General features: G+C 32.3%; 4 protein-coding genes and 1 long non-coding RNA gene across 7 annotated transcripts; 1 reads left to right on the plus strand and 4 right to left on the minus strand.

Annotated features, from left to right (window-relative positions):
• Positions 1-1,619: 1,619 nt before the first annotated feature.
• Positions 1,620-2,976, minus strand: LOC106445976. Of its 2 annotated transcripts, none has more exons than XR_001288627.3 (4): positions 2,608-2,976; positions 2,205-2,303; positions 1,894-2,122; positions 1,620-1,817 (listed from the first exon to the last, which is right to left on the minus strand). It is a non-coding gene; the product is annotated as an uncharacterized LOC106445976 (long non-coding RNA). The 2 variants fall into 2 exon arrangements; XR_002664573.2 differs by having other exon boundaries at positions 2,205-2,315; positions 2,608-2,896.
• A 10,343-nt stretch (positions 2,977-13,319) lies between these two features.
• LOC125608783 (BTB/POZ domain-containing protein At3g22104-like) lies at positions 13,320-16,373 on the minus strand. Of its 2 annotated transcripts, none has more exons than XM_048779270.1 (3): positions 15,869-16,373; positions 13,979-15,070; positions 13,320-13,903 (listed from the first exon to the last, which is right to left on the minus strand). In XM_048779270.1, exons 1-3 carry the CDS (start codon positions 15,929-15,931, stop codon positions 13,550-13,552), a joined length of 1,509 nt encoding a protein of 502 aa, XP_048635227.1. In that variant the 5' UTR covers positions 15,932-16,373; the 3' UTR covers positions 13,320-13,549. The 2 variants fall into 2 exon arrangements, with proteins under 2 accessions (XP_048635227.1, XP_048635228.1); XM_048779271.1 differs by lacking the exon at positions 15,869-16,373 and adding an exon at positions 15,157-15,747.
• A 2,704-nt stretch (positions 16,374-19,077) lies between these two features.
• Positions 19,078-20,648, plus strand: LOC106449525 (transcription factor bHLH117-like). Its single transcript, XM_022720340.2, has one exon. The coding sequence runs from the start codon at positions 19,740-19,742 to the stop codon at positions 20,559-20,561; it is 822 nt and encodes a 273-aa protein (XP_022576061.2). The 5' UTR covers positions 19,078-19,739; the 3' UTR covers positions 20,562-20,648.
• Positions 20,649-20,694: 46 nt separating this feature from the next.
• On the minus strand, positions 20,695-25,243 carry LOC106349893. The gene is made up of 6 exons (XM_048779272.1): positions 22,778-25,243; positions 22,526-22,686; positions 22,160-22,436; positions 21,905-22,077; positions 21,110-21,813; positions 20,695-21,050 (listed from the first exon to the last, which is right to left on the minus strand). The coding sequence occupies exons 1-5, from the start codon at positions 22,948-22,950 to the stop codon at positions 21,665-21,667; spliced, it is 933 nt and encodes a 310-aa protein (XP_048635229.1). The 5' UTR covers positions 22,951-25,243; the 3' UTR covers positions 20,695-21,050; positions 21,110-21,664.
• On the minus strand, positions 20,782-21,242 carry LOC106351419. Its single transcript, XM_022717320.2, has 2 exons — positions 21,110-21,242; positions 20,782-21,050 (listed from the first exon to the last, which is right to left on the minus strand). Exons 1-2 carry the CDS (start codon positions 21,240-21,242, stop codon positions 20,782-20,784), a joined length of 402 nt encoding a protein of 133 aa, XP_022573041.2.
• Positions 25,244-25,384: the final 141 nt, after the last annotated feature.

The raw sequence follows: 25,384 nt of genomic DNA on the forward strand, positions 1-25,384 counted from the left end.
TAGTTTTGTGTCGTTTTATATGGACAAGCATGTTATAAGGAGAACACTTATCATGTTGTGAAAGGACATGTGTCGATGAAGATGTGACAGTCCAGGAGAAGTTCAATATTCGTTGAGAAAGATTCTGTGTATTATGCCTTTTTTGGGATTTGTAATATAAAGCAAACATATTCTTTGATTATTTTATTTCATTTAATTATGTAATCTATATATGTTTAACAAAGTTTTTGATGTTACTATGTAATAAAAACTGAGAAGGGAACGTTTGATGAGATATGAGTTATAGGCTTTCATTCAATACAAATCCAACACAAATGTTGCATGATAGATTCACTATCGATGAAAAGAAATGCAAATTTCAGTGAACATGTATATCAGTTTGGTTCATCTTGATTTCTAGATTATTAGTGGTTACATTATATTTAAGTTTTTTTCGTTTAGTTACGTTACCGTTTGGCTCATATTAATTTTTTGATTAAATTATTTGATATAAAGTGGTATGTAACTAAACTAAGAAAAAAACTTCCAACAAATAATTTGTTACTATTAAGCAGTTTGACTCCCACAAGAAAGCTTTCTTGACAGATTACTGAAGTCCACTAAAGATGAGATTTTACATCTAAGTTTTAAACTTTTTTTTAATTTTCTAAGTAGCAAGAAGTTCTATATATGTAATGATTAGTAGAGATTGGTTTATCACAATGCATGTGGATTTTGTTTCCCATCAAATGGATTGTAACTCCTACCTTATTATTTTAATATTTCACATGCTACATTGGACATGCAGCTTTCAACATCTTGAACCAAACTCTTTAACAGAAAATTAAGGAACAATACAACTCGCATTCAACATCTTGAATCACACTTGTTCACAGAAAATTAAAGTAACAGTACAACTCTACTAAATTTAAAGGTACACATCTTCACCAAGATTTTCTTAAAATTGAACATACACTCACATGTGAGTAAACCCTAGATTCATTTATGTTCTTATTTCCTCTATATATACACAAGAGTTGTAACAAATCTAAACACATTCTATTATTTATTTCTCTACTACAATATGGAAACATTCAGTGTTGAGGACAAGAGGCAATGTTGGGAGAAGTTGCAGCACTTTAATAATATAAAACCAAAACTATGGAGAGAAGACAAGAATGAAAATTTGGTGGCTAACATAAAGAAAGGCCATGGAGATGTGACTCTGGTATACACCGGAGATAATCCTGATGTAACATTCACTCTAGGAAATTGCAAAATGTTGTCCGGAGCTACATTTTGTGAGAGAGAACAAACAAAATTTGAGCAAAATGAAAATATTATTCTTCTATGAAAAGACTCTTTATAATTCTACTGATACAAAATCAAGTGTTTCTTCTTCGAAAAACAGGGACGGACCAAGAAAAAAAGGTAACTAAGAGCATCATTATCCCTAAACCCCTTAAAGGGTCTTTTAATTAATTTTTAATAGTTTTTAAAGTGTAAAAGTGACTTAAGAGACTTAGAAAGAGATTTGAACATTTAGGTGGTTTATTGCAAGTCTCTTAATTATGGTTTTAAAAAAAAAATTATAAAACATTCTCAACACAAGTTTGTTATTATATATGTAAACACACAGATAATCAAATATGCATTTCAACAAGAAGTATCTATTTACAAAAGGCAGCTAAAAAGAAATCTACTCAAGGCTAAATCTGTAAAGAGTATCCACACTCACAAAGGTTAAGAAGGACGAGTTACTCTTGAGGTATCGGATGACAGACACTTTGCTTCATATATATTTTCTCTCATCATATCAACAAGCTAAGATCCTTCACCTGCAAGTTCATGAAAACAAAACTAAGCCTTGAGACTTAAAAGACAACGCCTTTTACTTATCACAGAGACACGTACCTGCAAGAAACCACATCTCAAGCATCATAAAAAATAACGGTTCGAGAAAGCTCAATGGAAGGCCACTTCCGTGATGTAAGCACCTTACTACAGGCACCAAGAAAAATAAAACCAAGAAAAAAACAGTCTGGATTCTAGTTGCAGCCCAATCCTCGCTACAAACAACTAGTGATGAAGCATGAGTACCCTTCTTCTTGGAAGTTTTTGACTTTATAGCAGTAGAAAGTCCCTGTCATAAGGAAGGCCAAGTCAACACTAGTATAAAACAGAACTTCATCTGCATTGATGATCACACCAAATGTGAAACGTACCTTTGTTTGTTTCCCTTTCTTTGAACCAATTATTGCCTTGAAAAAATTCTCAGAACCCATCTCAAATTCTTGTCACTTTGTCACCAAAACACCTTGAATCTATACAAAACGCTGAGAATAAGATTTTGCTTAAAAACGGCTGAATGATGAAGGGTCTCATAAAAGATAACTACCAGTATTCTTGTAACTAGATATATGTACAACTACAAAGTACAAACAACAAAAATTGCATCTTGCATCTGTCTCTCAAATAATCAACTACTCATGAGAAACTCTTGTGTGCATACACAAAAATTGAATCTTTACTGCAACTATTGCGACTAGTCACTACTCATACACAACCCAGCATCAACTAACCAAGTACACAATAAAAACTCAGATTCAGCTAGAGAAGGAGGCTAACTGAAGTAAGTTGAAAGCAAATGACAAAGCCTGAATTAGCGTGTGGTGCTTCCAGCTTAGCGATACCATCCTCGCAGACAAAAAAAAAAGACAATTAATCCATAAATTGGAATCCATTTCCTCTGATTGTTACATGATTACAGAGAAGAATTGAGATGAAAAGGATAAAACTTTGAACAAACGAAACCTTAACAATGGAAGGAGACAGGGAGTGTAGAGAGACAGAGTGGAAGAGAGAGAGAGGAAGAGAGGAAGAGAAGAGACGTCTCTTCCAGTGCTTAATCAAGAGACGTCTCCTGTGGTTATTACATTTTTTCTTTTTTTTTAAAGCCCAATTACACTAAAGAAACCTATCTAAGAGACAGGGATAAAGATGATCTAATGTTGTTGGGCAAGAGACTCATGTTTGTTGGCCAAAATTTTTGCCTATCCTCGTTTGAAAAAATCTTATATGTAGTATTGTATTAATTAAATTTGCCTTTTGTAGTAGATATTGTATTGTATTAAATTTGCTTATGTTAGTGGAGATTGTATAAATTTCGTAAAGTTTGCTGGCTGCTTGCAATTCTAGTAACTTTAAAAGTATTGTATAAAGTTGTAATATTTTAGTAAGTTTGCTATAATTCTACATTCAATCTAACTAAGTTCATAGTATTGTACACTCAACCAAACTCAAAGCACAAAACTTTATCCCTCGAGGTTCTAGTATTTTAGTGATTAAGAAATACATCTTGGATTTAGAAATTTTTGATAAATTCATTTATTTTAAAATCAAACAAGTAAATTTCAGAATCAAAGATACATATTTCAAAATCAAAATAAGTTGATTATTATAAATCGGTCAAATGGATATACAATAAGTTCAAATTTGTAACAAAATAAAAATATAAAAAAATGCAAAATGTACTTTTTATTATGCTTTTAGTTTGGATTTTGAAGTGTTTGCACTTATGTAATTTTTCTTAATATGTAATAGAGATTATATAAAAATTATGATGGACACATACGAAAGTGGAAAATACTAGTTAGGAAATGGTACAATGTATATAAATTATTCAAAATCTTCATTATGTTTGTGTAGTGTTTAAATTTTTTGGAGCTCCCACGTGTTTGATTGAGAGTAGCTATGATTCTTCTCTCCACTTTGAATTTTCTGAATGGACCATTGCTATCACACACAGCTGCAACAACACAATCTAAGAGTAGATTTATCAAAGTTTTATTTTCTCGAGGACTCCATTGAACACATGAACTTTTTACGTGTTCTTGTGGTTTTTGTTGTGATTCTTCCATGCTTTTAGTTTGGAGTTGTACGTGTTTGTACTTGTGTATTTTTTTCTTAATATGTAATAGAGATCCTCCTATACATTAAAAGAGAAGTAACTTTAGTAATTTTTGCTGACATGACATTAATATAGAACTTCTCAGAAAAATTATTATAATTCTATTGGTCGATTTTTTTGAATTTTATTTTTTATTTATTTTAATCAATCACTTATGTAGACAAGCCCAAAACTATTGTCGATTTCGTTAAGCTTGTATATAGCTAGGGGATAATAATTATCGATTTAGTTTAGCCTTGGGCAAGATTTATAACTAATACAAATATTAAAAACTTTCCTTATTATTCAAACAGTAAATTTGCGCATGTTGATATCATATTAATTACATTTGGTTAAAAATATTTTAATATTTCTAATTAGTAGGGGTGAGCGTTCGGGTACCCGTTCGGGTTCAGATCGGGTATTTTGAATTATTTCGGTATAGATGTGTAGAACCCGTTCGGGTATTTCTGTACTTCGGGTCGGGTTCGGGTATTTTTAGTTCGGATTCGGTTATTTCAGATCGGGTTCGGATATTTAGATTTCGAAAAAAAAAATTAAAATTTTTATTTCTCAAGTTTCTTATATTTAAAAATATAACTTTTAGTTAACTAATTTTTTATTTTTAATAGATTGAATGGTTAATAGATTTGGACATAAAAATTTAAAACTAAAAAGGCAATAATTTAGTTATTTTTTAAAAAAAATTGGATGTAACTTTTTGTTAATTTTTTAAATAAAAAACTTGACATGCATTTTCGGATCGGATTCGGGTGCCACTTCGGATATCGGGTAAAGTGCCCACCCCAACTAATTAGGTTGTTTGTTTTTAATAACTTACCTTTCTAATATGGATTACTTGCGCAAGTTAAAATCATATCATATGCAAATCATTTTTTGACAATACACATTTAATATCTTTCTTTAAACGATTTCATTATTTATTGTGCAAAATATTGTGCGTCATTAATATGAGAAATAAATCGACTGTATATATATAGGAGACACCCAAGATCTTAAAATACAAACATTATCTTTTCATTCTTTAAAGTATTATTCACAAATCTTCCTCTCATACTATTAAGGTATTACGATGATGCTGCTTGTATGCTAAGAAAAATGTGTTTAGACGCAAAGGCTCCTCATCTTTCATCGACTCTGCCACCTACTTTGCCTTGGAAGTTCAATAAACATGTACAACCTAATAAAGGACTAACCCGCCAAGGGAATGGGAACTCAGAATAGCTACGTTGTGTCATTGCTGTTATTCGACAGTATGTTTTCTTAGCATATAAATCACCTTTATCTCCTCTATACTTCTATCTGTTAAAATTTTGTTATTACATGACAGTGGCGATCGAACTCCAAAACAAAAGGTGAAACTAAATGTTACAGAGGAGAAACTGTTAAACCTGATGCTAAAGTACAATGGTGGAAAGCCAAGAGCTGAGGTGCGAGAGGCTCCAGCTTTTCTGTCATCCATCTTTTATCAGAGCCTTGATTCATTTTATATTTTTTTTTCTTTTTGTAGACAAAACTAAAAAGTGCAGTCCAGTTGCAAGACCTATTAGATGCAACAAGAATGTTAGTTCCCCGTACAAGGTAGAACCATGAACTCAACCCTTTGTGTCTTGTCTCCAAAAAGCATGTCTGATCTATCCTTTCCATGTGTTGAATACTGGTAACAACAATATGGTCTTCCTTTTTTTATATGTAGACTAGGTCGTGAGAGTGATAGTGATCCAGAAGACCTTGAACATGCTGAGAAGCTTCACCAAGTTAAAGCAGTTATTGAAGAGGTTCTTTAGTACTTTCTCTTTTTTTGTTGAATATAGTCCGGGGAAAGTATTACATAGTATCATTTAGTAATACTATCTTATATCATTTTTTTGTTGAATATACTATCTCATAAGTAAGCTAGCATTATGCATTTTTTATTTAATTCATGAGGTTATTTTCAAAGCAGTCAAAAAATCTAAAAAATTAATAATCGAACCAGCTACCTTTTTTTATTAGACCGGATATTAGTTCCACCAATAATCGTGGTCAACTTACCAACATGGTGCATATATGTCAAATTGACAAATCTACGTTTAAGTAACCCAACCTGTAAGGGATTTAGATTTTTTTTTGTGAATCTCGTGGACTGATCTATCGCAGATTGGGGTTCATAGGTGAAGTTTCAAGAAATTGTTATAATTTGATTGGTCGATTGTTTTTAATTTTTATCTATTTAATTTAGATTTAAAAATTTAAGATAAGTTTAAAATCATTTAACATCACTTGTCATATAATCTAACGAATATTACAAATAACAATTTATGGAAACTAATTTTCGAAATTATAGAAAGATTATTAATGTTTTGTTTATTACTTTTAATATTTATAAACTATAAAATACAATGAACGAAATTTTATATAAGATAATTATAATAGTTTTATACTCAACTTGATGAATTGTGTTCGAATATAATTATATAATAACTATTTTAAGTATTACAAAATCCAAAAATGTTTATTAATATTATTTTTAAATTATTTATCGTTGTTTAAAGAATAAATTTATCATAATTTTAAAATAATTTATAAAATGCTTACAAAATGCAAGGCAAAGTTGCACTTTCAAGAGTTAAGTCAAGATCTGGATTAAAAATCCTAATAACTGGTAAAGAAGGGAAGCCGCAGACAAAAATATTGAATGTTGTCTACAAACAAGTTTTTCAGAATATTTCGTAGTCACGGTACGTAATTTTAATCTACTTTTTTTTTCAAATACAAATTTTAAAATAAATAAACTGTTGCGATTATTTATTTTTTATATTTGCTAGATGGGTTGTGATGAGTTAGGAGACCGATGACGGTATGTCAATTTAATATTATTTCAGGTTCAATAAAATTTAGAAATTTATAAATCTATCAAATAATATTAACCCGTCAAATTGCTTACAAAATTTATTTAGTTTTTTGCAAGTTTCTAATTGAATTTGCTTTCTTTATCGAGAAATGTACTTCGTAATTTATATTATTTATGGATAATATTTTGATTTTTATTATATTTTCTTTTATTATGTCTACATAAATTTTTGTTTATTATTTATGGAAAAATAATATTATTCACCTAAAATAAAGAATTACGAAACATATACAATACAATTCTAATTAATGATAATACAAAATCAGTTACTTCTAAAACTATATACTATTTATTCAATTTTTTGAATGAAAGTATCTTTGTAAACACACAAAATATTTTGTGACATTGCAATTATACATACACACAATATTTGCCTCTTCATACTAACGTTACTGTGTTCCCTTTCGTGAGGTACGGACCGAGAGAGAACACAGGGTGCGGGCCGGTCATGTTCTTATGCCCGCACAGGGTGCGGACCGGTTACCTAGTTATATATAAATTATGATATACACATACAATAGAAAGTGGAATAGTTAGGAAATTGTACATTGTATTTAAATTATTCAAAACTTCATTCTGTTTGTGTAGTGGTTAAATGTTTTGGAGCTCCTATTTGTTTGATTGAGAGTAGCTATGATTCTTTTCTCCACTGTAAATTTGCTGAATAGGCCATTGCTATCACGCACAGCTGCAACAACACAATCTAATAGTAGAGCTATCAAAGTTTTATTTTCTTGAGGACTCCATTAAACATATGCCTATTCCACGTTCGTGTGGTTTTTGTTGTGATTTTTTTCTTGTTTTTAGTTTGGAGTTATACGTGTTTGTCCTTGTGTAATTTTTCTTAATATGTAGTAGAGATTATATACAAATTATGATGGACACATACAATAGATAGTGAAAAATATTAGTTAGAGAATTGTACAAATTGGATAATCGGAAAATTTAAAAATTTAAAAATAGAAAACTTTCAAAGGGATCAAGCAAAAATGTATAATGTACATAGTGGTGGTTTTACGTCAAATATGTTTATGTTTAATTTTCTCTTTTTTTATGTGTTTCCTTTTTGCATGTATACATCTTTTAGTTCATGTATACAAGCATCTCATATCTTTGTTAAATAAATAGAGGAACATGTTCAATACGTATGACCTGGAGCAAAAAGGATACTGGGAAAATCAATAATACAAAGCTATCAAAATATAAAATTTAACTCAATATTTTCTCCTTTGTATTTTTAACTTAAAAACACTAATAAATCCACTCAATCTAATTTTAAATCAAACCTTAAGCAAATCATTATTATTGAATAACACATGATTTTAAAATCTTTTTTTAAATCATAAAACCAATAACAAGAATTTGAATATATATTTAAAAATCTAAGAACCAATACTAATGAACTGAATATGGATTTTGAAATTATATAACCAATAATACTATATTTTATTTGTATTTTAAAATCCATCTAAATATACCAACCAATAACACCCTCTGACATTCTCTGTAACATCCCCCGGCGCAGCCTATCTGCAAAATTCCAAAAAGAAGAGATTCTAGGGTTTTCTTCTCTCACTCGCTATAAAAAAAAGGTGCCTTTTACACTAGAAACACATAACAAATACAAAGTGAAGCTCTGCACAAGCCAAGACCCACTGCCATCACCTCCTCCCATTACAAGAAAACATGCGAGAGGAAATTGTTTTGGCAGGACAATCTCGTCGGAAAAGAAAATCCTTGGATAGTTTCTCGGTAACACCGACGGATTCCAACCGACCGTTTCCAACGAATAAAGCTGTGGGAAATCATGGTCGAGAACTTGTCGGGATTTAATACCAAACTAGATTTTGACCCGCGCTTCAAAAGCGCGGGTTTTCTTGGATTATAAATAAAATTTGAAGTTGTTTAAAAAAAATTGACCCGTTGGATTATAAATAAAATTTGAAGTTATTCAAAAATTGCTAATAAATATGAACCGTCTATGAACCGTCTACGAACCGTTTATGATTAGTTGTTAGTTACTATTTTATTACGTTTATATATGTTGTAATTATTAAAGCAAATTAATAACAAAATCTTAGGAGGATCTTATAGATTAATAATAATATTGTATAGTTAGAGATAATAAAGGTAAGAATAAAAAAATTTAAGTCTAATGAAAGGGTCTAACAACTTTACATAAGTAGATTTTTTCAGAATGTTTCTCTTTTAATAGTATAGATTAAAACTTTGGTTTAATGTCTTATAGGTATCCCCGAACTGATGATGGCTCTACAATCAAAGCAAGTTATTTACGCCAAGAACTTATCGCATACTTCAAAATAGAAAGTAGAACCAAGTCGAAATTGCAAGGGGTGGTTTAAGCCGAATAGTCGTGGCAAACCTAAAATTGAAAGTAAACCTATGTCTTTTCTAAACCCAACACACTGATCTCAAACATCTCAATAGCTAGTATCATCAACCCGGTAACACAAGACACTTAAAAATGTTTCTTAGTCAGTAGTTAGTACGTACGCTTATCGTATATGAGAGAAATAAATCTGTCTCATATCTCCATATTATACAGTGATTTGTACTCTGATCCGCTAGGAAGAATGAAATGAGAGGACAACTCACACTCTTTTTCTCTCTTTTAACTGTCACGCAGAAACCATGAAGTAACAATGATCTTATTAAATCCTAAGCATCCATTTATCACTTAGGTTTTAACTCGATTAACTAAATGCAACTGTATGTAGAGTTCACAATAGTAATGCGAGAGCAAAAATTACACGTAGAGAGCAAGGAACACGAGGCTGTAAACTATTGGATAACAATATCATGAAATCTCGTATGAGGATGCCCTAAACCTTATCCAATGGAATACGAAATCTTATCCAAATTGAGTATAGGAAGAAATTTTTTTCCTAGAGTTGCAAAATCTCAAAGGTGGCTGCCTAAGACTCTCACGAACAAAGTGAAAACAGAAGATGATCTAAAAAAAACCTAATACACGAGTTATTTTGTATATGGGTCTAAAAACAGGTCAAAAAATACGTCAATAATTAGTGGACCCGAGTGACATGGATCAACCGATCTCAGCCATGGATTGGACATTCTTCATTTTCTAAACGAGATTGGTCGATCACTATGTTCTGATCGGCCGATTCTTGCCATATTTCGGCTCCACTTGTTCCAATGCTTCCTTTTGTTGCCTAGTTGCATTCTTTCCCAAAGATCATTTTCTTGTATTGAGTGTAGCTCCTCTTCAAACATGTCTCGGAGATATGATAGCCGCACCACAATCTTCTCCCCTGAAGACCGTCTCTACCACGTCGAGTACGCCATGGAGGTCATTGGTAACGCTGGTTCCGCCATTGGTATCTTATTCGAGAAAATGTACAAGATTGATGACCATGTCGCCTGCGCCATTTCTGGTATCATGTCTGATGCATCTAGAGAAGAGGCGGTAGTCAGCTTGCATTGAAGGTTCTGAGAAAGACTATGGACAGCACGAGCTCGACGTCCGAGAAGCTTGAGCTTGCTGACGTGTTTTTGACTCCATCAGGGAGTGTTAAGTACCATGTTCACTCTCCTGACTCGCTCACCAAGCTGTTGCTGAAACATGGTGTGACTCAACTTGCAGCTGAATCATCCTGAGCACAAAACCAGGGCCGAGAGTCTCATGACTCTCATCTCTGCTTGGTGTTTTCCTGCGTCTCATTTACCTATCTTGTTAGCTCTCTTTTACAATGCTTTTCAGTTTTAGTTTGATGTTAATTAACAATGGCGATGAAACTGAAATTTCATTAGAATTTTATCCGAAATTACTTTGAGTAACAATTTTACTACATAATTAAAATATTGCATTGTGTGGAAGGAAGAGTAGATATCCTTTGCATTCCCAAGGGTTAGTCACACTTTTTACGGGTCAGTGAATCTGTTTGCACAAAACCCTGATTCAAATAGGCATTTATTTGATACTTTTCAAAGATCATGAACTACCAGTTTAACCCTTTTTGGGGATTCCATCCACAAATACAAAGTTTATGGCTAATTGATATGGAACATCTATCACAACTGTTTTCTTCATTGTGGTCATTTGTTTCTGAACGAAAGAGCTGTTTTCAAATAGTGTTCGATCGATTATGTACTATTAATATTCGATTGATTGGTCTGAGGTTATTGATAAAAAAGATTTGTCTAAGTCACTTTGTTCTTTTTGTCCAAGTTATTTCGGTTTTTTTGTCCAAGTTATTTTTCTTTTTGCTTAATTCACCATTTTTTTCTTTGTGAGTTTCCAGAACGTCCTTATTCGTAGGTCTACTCATCCGCATAGATATTGAAAGCATAAAGTTAATTTTTTTATTCATATATCTCTATAATATTATTTGAGAAGTCAGTTTCTTACGTCGTGTTCATGTTAACTATCATAGTAGTTGGTTACGATAATACCCTTAATGAATATATCTAACTATCATTATTAAATATTTATTCTATTTATTCTTTTTTTATTTAGGTTTACTTTTTCTTTATTTTATAAAATAACCAAAATAATAAAGAAAATATATAAATTTATAAATTTAGAAACAAAAATATCTTTTATATATATAGTGTTATTCATAATAAGGAAAGTTACAAAATAATCTGATTTTAAAGTAAAGAAATAATCTTCCCTTTTAAAAGATAACCTTAAACAACATAATATATATTTTAAAAGTATTAAGAATTTTATTTAAATCAATTTATTTCTCAAATTATTACAAAATAATTTTTATAATATTATTTGAGAAGTCAATTTCCTACGTGTCGCGTTCACGTTAACTCTCATGGTAGTTGATTACGATGATACTCTTAATGAATCAAATATATCTAATTATCATTATTAAATATTTATTCTATTTATTCTTTTTTTATTTAGGTTTACTTTTGCTTTATTTTATAAAATAACCAATATAATAAATAAATTTATAAATTTAAAAACGAAAATATCTTTTATATATATAGTATAATTCATAATAAAGAAAGTTCACAAAATAATCTGATTTTAAAGTAAAGAAATAATATTTCCTTTTAAAATATAATCTTAAACAACATAATATATATTTTATAAGTATTAAGAATTTTATTTAAATCAATTTATTTCTCAAATTATTACAAAATAATGTAAATAACATAAATTAAGATATCTTTAATGAATAAAATTTAATTTAATATTTTATTTTCTTATTTAAGTTTCCTTTTATAGTTTTCAAATAACATATATTATAAATAAAATATTAATAAATTTCAAGACGAATATATTTTTATATATATAATGTGATTTCATGAAAAGGAAAGTTTAGAAAATTTTAAAGTAAATAAATAATCTTCCCTTTTAAAATTTATTGTTACGTTTTTATGTAACTTTGTACCTATCATCACTTTATTTTATTTTTTTGTTTTCCAAATTAACATATACTACTATTTACTCATCTAAGATGAACAACCAATAACTAATACAATGAATATAAATAGTTATACTTTAATTTGACAGAATATATGTAACACAACCCACAAAATGAGTAACTAGACCAATTCAATTTTTTATTCAAAGTCAAACATTAAATTAAAAATAATATATTTTTACTTACAGTAATATTTGTATACATATAAATTATAGAACGGCTCAACATATTACAAATAAATATGAAATTTTCAAATAATCTTATAAATATATTAACCAACTATTACAATTAAGTATTTTGCATAACTTATATATATATATGCATAAAGTTTCAAAGGACTATCATTATTATATTTATTTATGTAATTTTTAATCATCATCACTTTAGTTTACTTTTACTATTTAATTCTCAAAATAGCATATATTAAATTATATGTAATCTTACTAAATTTTGTTTACAAATCTAAGACAAGAATCAAACTACATCAAAATAACAAAATTAATCAAAATTTTAAATTGTAAAACAAAAATATTATGATTGAATCAAAAAAATTAAATGCTATCTATATATCCAAATAATATTCAAACATTTGAGATATTATATATCCAAAATTATACGTTTAATTAAAATAACATAATGTTATTTAAAACCATTGATATTGATTACAATATAAATAATAGAATAATTAAAAATAAAATATTAATAAATTATTGTAATGTATAATATTTATATCCGTGCATGACCTAGTATTTTGAGTAAATTCAGTTCATTACTTGAATATGAAGCATTCTTCTTGTCGTGAAGAGTTTTACACGTAACGGCAAGGACTCTCCTTGGTCTCAACTGTTAAAATCAAGTTTTTATTTCGTCCAAAAGATCTGTTTATTTTTCTTTTCAGAGTCTTGAAACTACAAAAGAATGACGTTTAAGAAAGAACAATATATAATCACAGTTCTTGATTCTTGTCCACATTCTGCATGCTTCTTGGCATCTCTTTACACGAAATGAATCTCACAAGACAACTCATAAGATTAAAGTTTGTATCATCAAGAACATAAAGATCTCTCCTCATTACAATTCATTACAATGAACTTATATTAACTTTTTCTTACAACTTTGTGAATGCAAGCAAAAAAAAAAAGATACAGTAAAATACTTTGAAAAAATAAGAAACAAACTGTGATTACAATTCGACTTCTTATGATCTCTCTTTTATCACTCTATATATACAAATATCATTGTAGTAAAGCTAAACGCTACAGCTTCAGTTCTCAACACTAATCAAGAACAGAGCTTAGGAAGAGATCTGTTGCTTCCTCTGCTAGTGCTCTTGGTTCTCTTCTTGATAACTTCCATCTGAGTCTGCATTTTCAAACACGCTCTCTCCAACTCCATCACCCTCCACTGAATCCCTTCTATATGCTCTTTCAACTTCTCATTCTCTCCTGAAGTCTCTACCTTCTCCACTCTGAGTACGAGCTGCTTCTGTTCTTGTTGCTGCTCATCATCTAATGTCTCAATCTCCTGAAACTTTGTGTTACGCGACATATGTGCTCTTGATTGGACTGAAAGCTTCTCGTAACTCAAAGCTCTTATCAAGTTGAGTCTTTCACCATTGGTTAATCCTGCATGTGCCTGAACAAGCGAAAGAAGTTTTTGTAAGACTTTCTTTTTACATTTTAAAGTTTAAGATGAATCTTGAAACGTTACCTCAAGATACATGTCAATAGCACGGTAGATATCTTCATGAGACTCTCTTGCTGAGTCAGGAACGAGTGTGAGGAGTGACAGAAACTTTGAAGGCTTCAAGCAAGGATCAGGTGCTACTTCAGCTACGTACTGATCAATCAACCTCGCCACTTTCTTCATCTGTGATGATCCTCTTTTCCCTCCGTCAAGGAAAGCTTTTGCGAATCTAAGAACAAGATTCACATAGTACAAGTGACTAGACTTCGATGGAGATGGAACAAGGAGGTTGTCGAGTGTTGCTTGTTCCAGTTGCTGACCAATCATAACCTCCAGCTTGTTCATAACACTTTTGTTTATGTTTAACCCAAGAGCCAGCCTCAAAACACCGAAAAGACTCTTGTAAGGAACACAGCTTCGGTCCAACACGTAGAGAGTATCAACGGTCGTTTCAAGAATCTCTCTTTTCTCGTTTGATGACGCAGAACAGAACTTAACCTTCTGGTAATAGAACAAGAACCTAGTGATGGTAACATTATCGAACTTCCTCAACACCATCAGCTTCAAGAACGTTTTAACCAAGCCAGGACTTAGAACAAGAACCTCATCGAACCACCATGTTATCCTCGAAGAGCTGTTCTTGAAACTCTCTGTGCTTTTACTGTCACAAGAGAACCGAAACAAGCTGCTATCCGGCGAAGGCGAGCAAGCAGCGCTAGAGGGACTCGCTTCAATGGCTAAACACAGTTTCTCCACCAGCGCATCCATCAACTTAACGGCTAAAGACTCAGCCTCAGAGGATGTTTCAAGTTCTTGGCACTGTTTCAAACTAAGAAGAACCTCTGGCCATGCCCAGTACCGAATCTCCTCCATACACTTCTCAGTTTGTGCCAAGACTTTAGTGACTTCCATGAACTTAGCAGCACAATGCAAGAAGACTACGTTCGAAGGCATCACAGTCCATTCACAGTTGTTGTAGCAGAATCTTGACAAAAGCTCGAAACTCTCACCTCCACCAGGGAAGTCATTAAAAATCACCTTGAGATTACCACTGGAAGAACAAGTAGACTTCCCAAGCAGTTTCTTCAATGTTCCAGAATACTTGCATATGATTTGCTGAAATCAAAAAGCCATTATGATTGCATTAAGTGAATCTTGAAAGTCCCACATGAAAAAAGGTTTAAACTTTAATGCCATGTTACCGTTTTTGTGAAGGAATAAAGGCAAAACAATGATGAACACTTATTACAAAGACATAAAGGAAATTAAATATCTAACTACACAATGGTCTCTGTGTCACAGCTATAAGTGAGAACAAAAGGGAAGTGAATAGTGTCCAAGCAAATTGCAAAGGAGAGAGCAACTTCTTAACCTCTCCTTATTAAAGAGTTATCTTTCCTATTAATGGGCAAGATTTTGTTTGTTTGCAGAGAAGGTCAAAGGAAAGGTATAGAACAAAACATGCAATAAATGGTGATTGAGACATCTGCTTCTTCACTCTTACAAGACACAATCAGTTACAGGTTCTGAATAAGTTATTGGTTTTAACAAGAAGTGAAAGTAAGCTTTTGTGCCCTCATTTTAAGGTAATTTAGTGCCAGAACAACATTAAATGCTGAATGTGGCGGAGTCACAGACCATACGTGAGACATAATATTATCATATAATCAAAAACAAATCACATAAAATAAAATATATATATTTTTTTACAGTTTTTGATGCAGAAATTAGAACTCAAATGAACTTCATTTCTACAAAATTAACATTCAACGCACGAAAACAAATAGCTATGTAGAAATTTGGAATGGCACAGATAAGGAAAAATGAAATTAAACATTGAGAAATGGTTAAAGTTTGGATTTTTCAGCCTATATTGTGTGTAGAGTCTGTTATAGAGAGAGTAGGAGTTATTACCTTATTGAGAAAGATAGTTTCTTCTCCGTTGATGTCTACTTCAAGAACAGAGCAAGATTCCATTGCTAAAAAACAGAGAGAGAGAAAGTAAGGTAACACCCAAAAACAAGAACCCACCTAGATAACAAGATTCTCTCTCTCTCTCTCTGTTTCTTGATTTTTGCCCAAAAGGAAAAGAGAAAAAGAGATTGTGGTAAAAGAGAGGGAGAAGATGTGGATTTATGCTGAGAAGAGGAAGAAGACAAAGAGCAAAGAAGCAAAGAAACTTTTGTTGGTTTTCTGATTGTCAGATCTGTAAGTAAAGACTTTCTCTTCTTTTATGTCTGTCAAGTCAATTGGTGAAGCACCACCAACAAACTAACTAGTGGTGGGTTTTGTGTTTTTGAAGGTTCATGGGAGAGATGGAAATTTTAGCGAAAGATAAAGGGACCAAGCAACAAAGGCGTGTCCAAACAAACGTCACTCTACTCTTTACTGTATATTGTGTGTGATATTAATATGCAAAGAAACAAATTAGAAGAGAGAGAGGGGAGAGACCTATTATCCGTGACATTCTTGCTAAAAAACAATTAATAAGAGGTGATATTTTGTTACAATAATATAAAGTAGTTTTTCATGTAGTAGATATATTGTTACTTTGTTGGTAAGGACTATGAGTCTATGACAACGCATTTACCCTTTTGATCAGCTGATCAATCAGTAATTAATCATTTATTTTCCAGGTAATTATGACTAGTATAAGCCAAATGGGTGAAGCTTTCTAGGCCATGTTCCTCTCTTTTTCTCATCATGCTGCTTTGATTACCTCTCTAATTACGATTACTATATTATTTTGGATAATTGCATCTCGTGAACGCTAGACCAATCTTAACTAGTACGAGTCGTTAAAATAAAACGGATTCTGACTTTGTAACCAAGAAGTTACGAACCTTAACCTTGTAAATGTTATTACATTTTAGGGAATTAGATTAAATCATGTAAATACTATTATTTTTTACTGATACAGCAAAAATATTGTTTCAGTATGACAAAATAGTTTTAAATCTACGGTTTCAACAAGTACAAGAAAAAAGATGTTTTCATGCAAGATTACTATTTTTTAACACTTTTAACGAAAGATAGTCCACTAACAAAGAGATTTGGTCGGCATAGACGCTTTTAACACTTAAGCCTTATCTATAAGATATAAGACTATTCAATGCCTTGAAATAAAGTTCTATATAAATCACGAATCTATTATATATGGAGTATATAAGAAAAGGATACAACTTAATATATGAAATTTTTTCAAAGATACATAATCCGGAATATCTATTTTCTTCTTGATGATTGTAACATGCAACTTTAAACTATGTAAATATCATATATCATACACATAAAAATAATATCAATTGTTGACATACAAAAAATAAATAATACCAATTGTGAAAATACAAATGATATATTAGATGGCATAAAAAGCAGTAGAAATACAATTTAGAAAATAATAAGAAAATATAGTTGTTACCCTTTTTTCAAAAAAAAAGAAAATATAGTTGTTTAATAAAGGGGTCACTGCTATAACAGAAGAGATAAAGTGTGATGTGTTTTTAACAGAAAAGAAAAATAAACAAAAGTGTGACTGTGTGTGGTGAGGTGTTCAACTGCTCATGCACCAAAGCTCCCTAACGTGGTGGACAAAAAAGCCATGGAACGGGGATCACGTGAGCTCACTCTGATGCTTTTACTCCTCACATGATATTATGATAAGGTATTTACAAATAGTAGCGGTTCTGACCCATCCTAGGGCCCAATAGTATTAGCCATCTAACGTATCTAAAATGTTGATTAGTAGAGGACAATCATGACTCATGAGATAGATTGGATGGTCTGTGTTTATCTTTACGAAACTCACAAATTTTACGGTCAAGTTAAACTGGTAGAATCGTTGCATTGACAGCTAAATATCGTTGCGGCTATGTGGCCACATCGGTCCATGGGGTATTTTTGGAGATTTGGACCATATGGGGTCATGTCATTTCATCTCCTACTTTTTGCTTGAAATTGTTTTGGAGGGATTCCAGCTTTTTGTTTCATGTTTATTACTGAAACGTACGGAGGATCATTGCTAACATAATTGCATAAAGTTTAAAACATACTTTCTTACCAACCTATATATAGTACAAATGCGCACAATATTTAACGCTAATTAGTAACAAAGGGATTCTATTTGTCTTTTACTTATTTCTTAAAAAAAGTATGATACTTCTTTTTTGAACTGAAGGTCTGATACTTTTTTTTGTTCAACGAAGGTCTGATACTTCTTTATACTTTTCTTGTCAAAGGTTTTGCATTCTCTTTTCCAATATGATAACATTGATTTAGAGAATACATTTGTTTTCAATTGTGAAATGTCAATACGAACGTTTTACAATGGATCGCTTCGACCTTTCTGTGTGTGCTTCCTACAGTCTTCACACTGTTTCCTATCCAAAACACCACCTCGTTTTCTTATACATGAATGATTTCACAAAATTTGTTGTTTATTAAACAAAAGGTTCTGTAAGCCCATACTTTACTCTGGCCTGGGACCCAACATGTTAAATGTTATTAGTTCAGGCCCAGAATCTGCTCTTTCTCTTTATAACAAGTGAATTCGTAGTTGGGTGCATCCGTGCATGAGTGGGTTTGTGCGCAACAAACTCTACAAAATTGTGAAGAATTGAAGAGAACATCCTCCTTATTCCTCAAGTTCGACAAACTTTCCCAAGTTCCCAACTTAACCCCGATAAATACGAACGACTGTAGCTAGAACCAGGCCCGGTCCGTTGGTTTTTGGCGCCTAAAACCCAATCCAACTATAAAAATATTCCACCTAAAAAACGAAGTTGAGTTTCGAACCCCACCCTTTTGGTTAGCAGTGTCGACCACTACACTACAACTAACTTAAAAAATGTTTTTGTTCTAAAAATATATAATATAATTTGACGTTTAAAACATGGGGTTTATCTGCTTTAGCCCAGGACCGGCCCTGGCTAAAACCAAAAATGGATTTAAGAAACTTTATTATTTTATAATCAGAAGCCAGATTGGAAGTTTACATAACATTCCAAAGTATAACATTTGTTAAAGTAAAAAAAAAAATTTGTTAAAGTCAAGAAAGTTTTACCATGCAAAAAAGTTCAAACATAGCTGATAGTGATCAGATTCAGAAGATGAGTAAGGGCATCCATCCTCTCATTGAAGGTTCTTCAACGTTCAATTAAAGAAATTCCCTCAAGATGATTTGGCAGTGCTCGATGTAGACCACTGTTCAGTAGATAGAGATATATACCATAACAGTGGTTAACAAGAAACAATCATTCCATAAGGTAACCTTCTCTTTTGTTAAGTAGGTTCCCTTTTCGGGATATGTAACTCTATTTTTGGGAATTTATTTATAGATATGGTATATGGATCAATTTCGTTGCTCCTCCTCTTATCACACGAGTAGAGTGATGAAAAGAGAGTTTGGCAGTCACGCTTGTAGACGGACACGTGGAAAGAAGATACGCCCCAATTGCAGCAAACAAACTCCGTATATATCAGAAAATGGTTTTACTACCCAACAAAATATCCTGTCTCATCTGACCGGTGAGATAATCCAACGGTCCAGATTGAATCAGTACAAACCATGAAACTGCCTGGGCTAGAGAGAGAAATAAACAAACAGTCGACAAGAGGTTCGTTCGTATAACAGAATCGTCATCGTTCCTCGTGTCGCCGCCTTCTCTCCCTCCACCCAATCAATAAACTCCACGTGTCAGTATCCCCTTTTCCTGTATAATAATATATTCCACCCAATCACCAGAAGCAAGCAACGTTGTCATCTTCCTTTTCGTTCTCTCTGAAAATGGAGTCCTGTTATGAGTTCGACTCGCTCCCTGAGTTACCGCCGCTTCCACAAGCGTACGCTCCCATGGAGGAGTATTATCCTTACGACATTGCTCCTCTCGAATCCTTACCTCCCTTTCCTCACTCCGATTTCGCTCCTCACGGCGGCTTGATCACCTTCTCCGACGCGCACCAAGAGTATCTCCAGCTCCAGAAACAACAACAACACTGCGCAGAACCGATGTTCACAGACTCGTCTCTCTCGCTCGTCACTCGCGACTACCTCACCGAGTCGACTCGGTTCGAAAACCTCTTCTCCCATGACGTTCCGTTTCTCTATTTGCCAGATCTCAAATCCGTGGAAGACGCGAGGTCGCCGCCGCCGTGTCTCTCTCTCGCTCCTCCTCCTCTCCCGGTGGCTAGACAGCGTCACGTCCGCTCGCGAGTCAACAACACCTTCTCTATCTCTTCTAAATCTAAAGCTCCGGCGTGTCAGAATGTTCAGGGTACAAGGAAGGTGTCAGACAGAATCAGATCGTTAGAGAAAATCATGCCGTGGGAGAAGAAGATGAGTTTGGCTGCGACTCTCGAGGAAACGCACAAGTACATCACCTTCCTCCACTCTCAGATCGCTTCTCTCCGTTGGATGCCTCTCGATTCCGTCTACCCTACCAAACCCAGAGAAGAAACCACCAGTCTCCTCAACTCTCTGACGAGACAACAGCTTCTCCAGGTGCTTGCCAACTCTCCGGGGTCACGAAACGTGCTCTACAAGCAAGGTGTTTGCGTCTTCTCCTATGAACAGCTTCTCTCCCTCAAGATGATGGCTCGTAACCTCTGAACACAAAAAGTGAAAACAACTTCCTCTGTTTTTGCTAACTTTGTTTTTTTTCTTTTGCTAAATTAATGGAGTTTGATTCTCTCTTCATTTTTCTTTTGCTAAATGATACTACTAGAAAGCTACATTAATGGAGTTTGAACACAAAACGAAAACGATTTCATCATAGAACAAAAGCAATCCAAGACGCTACTATCATCATAAACAAAAGTTTCCAAGAAAATCATTTAACGGACTTCATAGCGAGGATGGCAGACGCAACGAGCTCACACTTGTCCTTGCACGCTTCAAGTTCCTTGAGAAACAAAGCCTCGCCTCTTTCATTCAGCTCCTTGGCCTTCTCTTCTCCGATAAGCTTGGCTCTCTCATAAACATAGTACTCTGGAATCAAACCTTGAGCAACGCTTGTGCTCAGAAAACTCTTCAAATAAGGATAACGGATCCAAAACTCCTCCTCCTCCTCCTCCTCTTCGCTACGTTTCGTCTCTGTTTCTGTTATCGGCAGACGAAATCAGAGAGGATTAGAAAACGAGGGAGAGTGATAAGAGTACCTTTTGCAGTGGTGATTTCCGACTCCGACGGTTCGTCTTCCATGGATTCGTCATAAGATACTTCGGAGTCGCTGAAGTCTTCATCGGATGATGAATCAGAGTTGTTCGGGAGATCAACAACCGGAACCGCCATTGTTTTGGAGATTTTTGGAGCTTACAGTTTCTTGGGAGAGAAACTTTAAGGAAGTGAGAAAATAGTGAAGCAAGGGGAGAAAGAAATATATATAAGTGTATATAAATTGTGATTTTTTTTTTTGTTTTAATTTGTTCAGCTGTCGTTGATTGAACCGGTTCTGATTTTGAACAAACCATAATAAAAAATCAATGACCATAGTAAACCGAAACATGAACAAAGTAATGCAACCGAATTCACTCAATAAAACAAGACGCTTTTTGATGATATTAAAAAATAAATAAAAAGCCAAAAGCTAAATAGCAACAGTCAAATATTTCTTCCGAATAATCAAGATAAGAATCCCAATAAACAAAACATAAAATAAGTTGAATTACTGATTTAATGAATGAGCTAAATGGTGTGTGTGTGTGTTTAGATCTTCATGGAGAGTATGTGATGGTAGAAACAACTTCAAATTCGATCTCCACTTTCAGATAGCCTTGTTTGTCCAAGTAAGCCTCTTCAAGTTTAGCTAAAGACACAAATTCAGACCATCCCCAACCTGAGGTGTTCTTGTGCCACTGGTTAACTGCAATATACAAAAATGTAATCTCTAATGAATATATATCACATAGCATATAGTCTCATTAACTGGTAACTAAAACAACGTTATGACTTACGCTTCAATGTCACGTGGTGGGATCCAAACGGGTCGAGAATTCGCATATCGCACTGCGTGTAAATCTCCTCACCTGTCGTCATTGTTTTAGTTTCACTATCGGCTAAATGGAGAAAGAGGGACAACCATCTAGAACATGTAGTGTTGTTGCCTTTAGGATACAACTTAAGCACCCTGTACAAAAAAAAACATTACAAATTGTTAAAGCATATAGCAATGTGTTAAATAAAAAAACTTCTGATCATTAATTACTCACCAATTCCTTCCTTCTATTAAGAACTTGCTTGATACGTAGCAATGTTCTTTCAACTTAGAGAATTTGTTGAGCGTCCAAGAGAACTTTTTATTGGTGGGTTTCTGAGTAAATGAGACAACTTCCCAATTGGTAAGTGGAACCATCACATCAACACCAAACTCACATTGATCTCCATCGTAGACATAACCGTTTTTAGGATCATTGAATGTATCAAGGGGAAGTACTTGCGGAAACCCATGCACCAATCTTAATGCATTGAACTGCTTTCCTTCAACATCTGGATATGTTACATAAATATCATCAATCAACATACAAACTTTTGTATTTATATACAAAGAGATAGAATGGGGGTATGGAGGTAAGAACCTTGAATAGTAAAGTATTTATTTTCTTTCTTGTTGAAGATGAAGAAGGTGAGATACGCCAAAACATTGGACGAGAGGCTTTTGCTATCTAATTCAACATACATTGAAATAAACCCTGTCCCGTTGTCTTTCTCGTTTCCGTTCGGATATATAACCAATCTCCTGATATCACAACAAGTATGAAAATTTTAGTTCACTTTTCTAAGAATATATTTGTATTATATTATCAAATTACAAGACTAAATTAAATTACCAGTTGTATTTGCCGGAAGAGAAGGTACGGGACTTGTATCCGTCAGTACCAGAGAAGAGAGTTTTGAGTTGAGAGAGGCTTTGGATCTTCATGGAATAGGTAGAAGGAGGACGAACTCCAAACTTGGTAATGGTAGAATCTGAAACAACGCATGTCTTTTCTGTTTTCAACATTCTGTTGCAGCTTATGAGAGAGATATGGAGAGAAAGAGAGTCAATTAATTGTATCGAGAAGGCAAAGTGATCAATCCTTGTTCGTTTTATATTAAGTGAAAAAATGGATCACATCACAACTAGGAAAAGGAGTTCCTATTTTGACTAGAATATCACATCACAACTAGAAAAAGGAGTTCCTATTTTGACTAAAAACTCGCGTCTTTGTTTGATTTCCTAGTGGCAAACAATACGCTTATTAAAATCCTTTATAATTATTTTTCTTGTGCTTGATCCTATGTTTTTTTTTATATATCAAACTTTTTTTTCCTCGTTTATATCAAACTTAGAGTATGAATGGTGACCAGGAAATGGTGAGGAATAATGCATTCTCTAACGTTCCTAAAAAATATCACCATTCATAAAGAATAATTTTTCCTTTTCATTCCCTAACAAATTAATTCTTTGTGAAATATGGGATGGAACAACCATTCGTTTTCATTCTTGCAATCAATTCTATTCCTCTACGTTCTTTTCCTATTCATTCCTCTTGTTTCCAGAATGAACATCAATCCGACATTTACTCACATTTAAAGATTTGAGATGATCTGGAAAATAAAACTAAAATATAACAACCAGTAAAAAATAATTCTCGATTTTTTAGCATTTTTACCATAATAAATCTACAGTTTTGGTAGAAACAAAGAATATGGTGAAAGTATAGAAACATTTTCTTAGCCTCTCAAATTCGTTTAGTTTCATCAAAATTGTGCCAAACATCAAGCGTCACTGTAATCACTTTTGGACTATCTGTTCCAAAATCTTACACTGTTGAGTGTTGGAGTATACACTACATTGCCAAGATGAGAACTTCAAGTTTTGAATGGAGTGGAGATAGACGCAGATGTTGATTACGAGCACATATGAATACCTCCATTTTTGTTTTCCTAAATCCAACCAGATCAACTATATTGTGAAAACTATGCCAAACCATCTATTATACATATATTTCTTAAGCTTTAGATGAGTGTAAATTGTTGGCCATTTTTTTGTTAAATAGTCGTATCACCACCATTGTATGCATCATGCCAAACTGAATATTCCCACTCTGCATATCGAACAATTAATGTCTAATGGGTATCTGTTAATTCGTTTGAAAATTTTGTTGTTACGTGATTTTTAACTTCATGATCTTCTCCTTTCCGCTTCTTCTTTCCACATCAGGACTTTACAATCGAACGATTGTATCTAACCAAATGTAGATTGGAAGTTTCATATATCTGACAGTTTAACATTTGTTATACTCATGACACGGGAATCTTTACATTCTAAAAAACCTTACCATCAAAATAAGTTCATATATAGCAAATAGTAATCAGATCAGAAGATGACCAACGTTAGACTCTAACAAATTTAATGAAGTGTTCATGACTTTTAATGAAGTTTATGTTAATCCTTTTCATTTCATACTAGCTGGTCCTCCCGTGCTTATACACGGATATAAACATTTACAAAATAATTAACTTATACTAATGGATAAATATTTTTTCGTTTATTTGTAAGTTATAAGTCATTTTGTAATTTTATGTATGATAAATAAATAGAAATGTATTAAGTATCATTATGTTTTCATCTTAATTAGATATATGCTTTCAAGTATAATATTTTGCATTAGTTGTCTTTGGTATATTGAGTTTTATCTATTCTTTTAAATTGAACAATGATTTTTTTTTGTTGTTTTTGTTTTAACTAGGTTAAAATTAGATTATTGTTTTCCTAAATTCAGTTAGTTCTGTTTAACCTATTATATATTTTTTAATATTTTGTAAAACAATTTGATAACATTGTTTGGGAAAATGTAGTAAACAAAAATATTGAATCTGTGTTGTATTAATAAACATAACTTGTAAATTTTTAAAATATAGATAAATTTCTTGGAAAAATATAAAGAAAAAGAGAAATAAATTAGTATATATATTATCTATGTTTTATATCTTATAAATATTTATTCTTTTATATTTATGAGTTTTGTAAAAATAAATTTAAATTAAAAATATAAGTAATAATTTTTTGTCAGCCAAATAATTAAATATTTATTAAAAAAGATATAAAAATTGTCAGTAATTGTAGTTTAGTATAACTTTAATTTCATTAAATTATCTGTATAGTTAAAGTTTCTAAAAAAATATGATATTCGATGACCAATCTATGTTGTTTAAAACTTTTTTTTTCAGTCATTTGATCAAAAATATATCCATAATAATATGTTATTATCTCATAAAAAGAATGACTGATTTTTTATTTTGTTTTGCGAAGTTATGTTATGTTATATATATATATATATATATAAGTCTATATATTTTTTAAGTTTTAAAATATTTCCTTTTTTATTTATGTTATTTGGGAGAATATTCAAAATAATAAAATTAAATTGTTTCCTTTTTATGATTTATGT

The sequence above is a fragment of the Brassica napus genome, chromosome A5 (assembly GCF_020379485.1).
Source record: "Brassica napus cultivar Da-Ae chromosome A5, Da-Ae, whole genome shotgun sequence".
NCBI lineage: Eukaryota > Viridiplantae > Streptophyta > Magnoliopsida > Brassicales > Brassicaceae > Brassica > Brassica napus.